Source organism: Eulemur rufifrons, chromosome 8 (assembly GCF_041146395.1).
Source record: "Eulemur rufifrons isolate Redbay chromosome 8, OSU_ERuf_1, whole genome shotgun sequence".
Taxonomy (NCBI): Eukaryota; Metazoa; Chordata; class Mammalia; order Primates; family Lemuridae; genus Eulemur; species Eulemur rufifrons.
The window spans coordinates 102,575,346-102,580,733 of record NC_090990.1 but is presented as its reverse complement, the minus strand read 5'-3'; the positions used below and the strand labels follow the sequence as shown (position 1 = coordinate 102,580,733).

General features: G+C 42.7%; 1 protein-coding gene across 1 annotated transcript; it reads right to left on the bottom strand.

Moving 5' to 3' along the window:
* Nucleotides 1–4,804: 4,804 nt before the first annotated feature.
* On the bottom strand, nucleotides 4,805–5,062 carry LOC138390364 (late cornified envelope protein 3C-like). Its single transcript, XM_069479233.1, has one exon. It carries the CDS (start codon nucleotides 5,060–5,062, stop codon nucleotides 4,805–4,807), a length of 258 nt encoding a protein of 85 aa, XP_069335334.1.
* Nucleotides 5,063–5,388: the final 326 nt, after the last annotated feature.

The following is a 5,388-nucleotide window of genomic DNA, read 5'->3' as shown; positions in this document are numbered from 1 at the left end:
TACTACCTATCCTTCAGAACTGCTGTGTACTTGAAGTACTTATTTTTCATTCATTCACTCATGCACTCATTCAATATGTACTGATCCCCCTTATATTGCACATACTGTTCTGAGCAAAGAGGAAATGAACAAAATATAATTTCTGTTCTAATTGAAAGTATAAATGGAATATACAGATAAACACACAAATGGCTAGGATCCAATGTGATAAACTGTGTAACACACCTGTGTGGGAAGTCCTCATGCCTTAGGCTGACCCTGGCTGACAGATGAAATGGACTCCCTGTGCCTAAGATGAAACACACCAGAAGTGAAACTAAGCAGCCATAACAGGGAGAGGGGTTGGTCCTGTATCCCTGTATTACTAACTACCATAAAATTTTTTTCCTGTAATTGAGCAGAAACTAGCCCTTGAAAAACATTGTCAAAACAGCTACAACTAGGAGTTTCCCAACTGACCCTGGTGGTCTGCCTGATGCCAGACAGTCGTACTCCTGCACCCCTCCTGTGGTCCTGCCAGCAACTCTGATTGGACAGGAGACCAGCCTTAAAACATTCTCTCCTGATAAACAGCCACAGACCTCGAGCCAGTTTCAGACGGCTTACAGATTCTGAATACAAAACGTCTCTATGCCTCCTTTATGCTCTGTAGTTCACCTTTTGACATACAGAGCCAATTCCACCTCATTTTAATGTTAAAACTCCACCCTAAAGTAAACATAGAATGTATATTACATTATGTTTACCCACTGTGCATGCTCTTGACTTCCCTCATAAATATTCGTAAATTCTCCCCAAACCTGCTAAATACGTATGTAAGATAAACCCTGAAAGACATAAATGCCAACTTCCCCCATCTCCTATTCAGAGAGTGTGCTTTCAGTTTCCTTGGAGGCTACATTCTCCAATCTACAGATTGTCTCTCTGAAAATAGTTTTCTCCTTTTTCTTCCTCCGTAGATATCATGGACATTTTTAACACAGCTTTTGGGTGACAGTGACCCCGAGGGATGATGGGTCCCAATCTTGTCACCTGCCCTCACCTGGGGTGGTGGATGAGATGAGGTCATTGGCCTGGACAACAAATGGTACCTGGACATGTGGTAGGAATAGAGATGTGAAACCCATCTCTGCACAGGAGCAGCTGGCCCATGTGGGACCTCCAGGAGCAACTCACGGGACTCAAGAGGCAGCAGCAGGGCCATGCGGAAGAAGAGGTAACATGGCCATATTAGGGGATGACAGGGTCAAGTGAGAAGTCAGAGAAAGCAAAGAACTGGAGGAAGAAGAGTAATTTAATCAAGAGCGTAGATTTGGGAGTTAGACATTCCCAGTTTGGATTTAATGCATTTTTTGGATTCTTCTAATAGTATCTATGAATTACTGAGTACAACTCAAGTATGCCCCATATATATATGTATATATATACATGCATGTATGTGTATATATATGCACACACACACACACACACACACACACCCTCAACTCTGCCCTGCCAGCCAGTGTGATTTTGGATGTACAACTCCTTGTCCATTTAATGGCTGTGTAAAGTCAGGGGAATCTGGGAGAGAGAGACAACCATGAAGTGACTGTGATGCAATGAAGTAGAGATGTTTAAGGTAAAGCCAGTAATAGATATTAGGAACCTGTAAGTGTTGAGGTGATAAAACTGAAAAATTAAGACAAATGTAAGGAACACTATATGAATATCTAGCTGGCTGTGGAATTGATTCTCAGAGACATAGTACTGAGATAGGAGTGATTCATATGGATGGAACAGCTATCCTCAGTGCCTTTAATGGTGCCCAGAACACGGAATAGCTCAATAAATATTTATGGCATAGAATTGTTGAATAAATATGTCCTGAGCTGGATGTGATGACATTTGGGGAACCTATTTCTCTCTACCCCTGGCACTTCCCACTTAGAGAGGTGGATCATCCGTGCATTATTTCAGGTTTCCTGAGGTCTTTCTGATGTTTCAGCTATAAAATTTGTTGATTGATCCTGTTACCCTTCTCTTAACCCAGATTGGATTTACCAATATCTAGAATTCTGGTGGTTTTCCTGAGTGGTGACCTCTAAGTACTTCCGAATCTCCAACACTCATTCCACACCTCCTGGCAGGCTGCATGTTCTAATTCTTCCACTTGGAACCTGACGGCTGAACACCATTCCTGTGGTTGCTCATGTGCAATCATAAATTTGGTTTGTAAGTTCCAGTATGTTCTGATGAGGTGGTCCCATACAAATCAGTCATTTTTACGGCTATGAGTCCACAAATATCTTTTGCTGTTAGGCCTTGAAAACTCTCAAATAAATGGAAACAAATCTTACTCTGAGGCCAAGTTTTTCCATCCTGGAACATCAGTGTGTGTGTGTGTGTGTGTGTGTGCGTGTGTGTGTGTGTATGTTTATTTAAATTATGACTCAACACCCTTCATGTTTCCTGGCTGAGTACTACCCAAAAATTTCTCACACTTTTGGGATAGCAAATAGCCTGTCTGTAGCTGTGAACTCAAAGCCTGCTATAATGTGATTCCTGTAGCTGTATTTACATCTTCAAGAAATCCTATCTAAGCCAGTTGACCTGGGCTGTATATTTCAGAGCATATCTGACATTAACCCTGTTTTATGAAGTATTTCTGTTAACTTTTTGTTCCTAAAGTCAAAGGAACTGGGTGTCCATGAATAGTGGAGGGGAAACGAATTTCCAATTTGCCACTTCCCAAGGGCTTCAGAAAACTTTTAATTCTTTTGAACTCACATGGTACTGCAGTGGTTTGACTTTAGCTCAACCTCTATTATGTGTCTTTTTAAAAAATATTTTTAAAAATTGTGATAAAATACATTTAACATAAAATTTAACCTTTTTTTGGTTATAATTCAGTGGCATTAAGTACATTCACAGTGTTGTACAACCATTGCCATTGTCCATTTCTAGAACTTTTTTATAATCTCAAACAGAAATTCTGTATCTATTAAATAATAAATCACCATTCCCCTCTTCCCCAAGTCCCTGGTAACTTCTCTCATACTTTTTGTCTCTCTGAATTTGACTGTGCTAGGTACCTCATATAAATGAAATCATACAATATTTGTTCTCTGGTGTTTGGCTCATTTCACTTAACATAATGTTTTTAAGGTTCATCCACATTGTAGCATTTACCAAAATTTCATTTTTTTTAAAGCTGAATAACATTCCATTGTATGCATGTACCACGTTTTGCTTATCCAATCATCTGTTGATGGATGTTTCGGTTGCTGCCACCTTTTGGCAATTGTGAATAATGCTGCTATGAACACTGGTGCACAAATATCTATTTGAGTCCCTGCTTTCCATTCTTTGGGGCATATACCTAGAAGTAGAATTCTAAGGTGTCTTTTTGATTTTTTAGTTTGATTTAAAGGAATATACTGGCTTAGGTTTGTCTTATCATTTCTGCTTCACCATCCTCTCAACAATTTTCAGTCAGTAGGAAATGTCACTCTTGGTTCACATGCAAAGTAATGGTTTCAATACAGGGTGAAGAATTGTGGTCAGTTGACCACTGCACTTTCATCCAAAATCTGGGACAGCACTTTTCTCTCACAAATAGGGTTTTATTGAAGCTATGACTTACATGGTTTAGAATCTTAGTGGTATAGAGTTTGAAAAGCAATGTTAAACTCATTGAGCTAGGCTGAGAAAAGCAATTTAGGAAGAACTCCATATCTTGGTTTGAAGCAAATTAGAATAGCATGGCAGTGGTGTTGACGGTCTCTGCAACCAGACTTGTGTATGACCCTGGAAAGTTAAGACAACATGTGGCAATTATGTTTCTGTTACCTGTAACGCAAGAGAATAAGAGTTCCTACCACAAAGCGTTGTCAGGAGGCTTAATTGAGGACGTATATGTCAGATATTTAGGACAATGTCTGGCTCATGATAAGCACTAAGTGAATATTTGATCTTACAGTTATATCAATTTATAAAACCAGCACCATGTCTCACGTCCACTTTTTTCTTCTTTCCAATATTCTGGCATAAGACGTTTATTTACAGAACCTCAGTCCCATTTTTTCTCTGTATCCACAATCTCTTTGGTTTTAACTCTCACCATGGCACCCTGGGTCTTTATTGAAGAAATTGATTTATCAGTCATCCTTGAGGCTTTTCTTTCCTCCCCTGGTCTCTCAGCAACTTTTCTGCTGGTTTCTGGAGTCTTTGCCTTCCCATTCCCTCTCTCATAGAATACCTTTTCATATCCTGATGGTAGTCATCACCTTCCAACAGAGTCTGGGCACCAGTTAGAGCGTGTCCCACACCACATCACAGGGGAAAATCAGGCCTTTCATTGGTACGGGATCTGAACCAATGCCCTAAGATAAAACCTTCCTGAGGGACCCTTCAGAGGCATTAAAACTGCTGCTCTTCTGGTCTGGAGTCAGGATCTGTTCCCTCTGCCAGGCAGTGCTGGCTGAAGGAGCAGATGGGAGGAGAGGCCCACAGAGCGGCCTGGGTGGAAGCAAAGTCAGAGAGTGCCCAGTGTGCTGAGAGAACAAGAGCTTTATTTTTTCTTATGGTCAGACACAGGTGATGACAATTGGCTAGGCAGACATTTCATGCCCTGGACATTCTGTGGGTCCCTGCAGAACGGACAGGAAGAGCCACTGGGGAGAGAGATCAGAGCTCTCTCAGGGGAACTCCTCAGCACTGGCCAAAGGGAAAGAGATTCGAGGATGAGGAGGGAGCAAGGAAGGCTGGCCATGGTCCTTGGACTTTGTTTCCTCAAAAGTCGTTTGTGTCAGCATCAGGATGCAGCTCAGCAGCAGTCCCCGCCCTGCTGACCACTGCCCCGGTCACAGGAGTCAGAGCTCTGGCGCCGGCATCGGTGGGACCTGCGGCGCCTGTGGTGGCTCAGGCAGCAGCCGCCCTCAGAGCTGGGGGCAGAGCAGCCCCCAAGGCTCGGAGCACAGCCAGAGGCTGAGGGCAGACACTGTGCGGGGCTTTTCGGGGGGCACTTGAGTGAGGGGCACTTGGGCGGGGCCTGGCACTGCTGCTGGTTCTGCTGGCAAGACATCTCGGCAGGAGGTCAGTGAGTCTGGATAGATCAAAGAAAAAAGTCAGTGCAAAAGCTTCAGGCCAGCATCTCGCCTATGAATGGTTTATAAAGCCCTTGCTCTTAAGACCTCTGCTTCCTGAGCTATGATCTTCAGGAAGGACAATGGAAACTGATCTCAAGTTAGATGGACCTGGCAGGATATTGCTTTCCACTTTGTCTCCCTTCCAGAAAAGAATGCTGATATCTTCTAACTGGGCCCCAAGTCCTTCTGTCTTCACAGAAACACTGAAGCAGATACACCCAATTGGATAATGACTCCCAGAGATTGTCTCTTGGCATGTGCA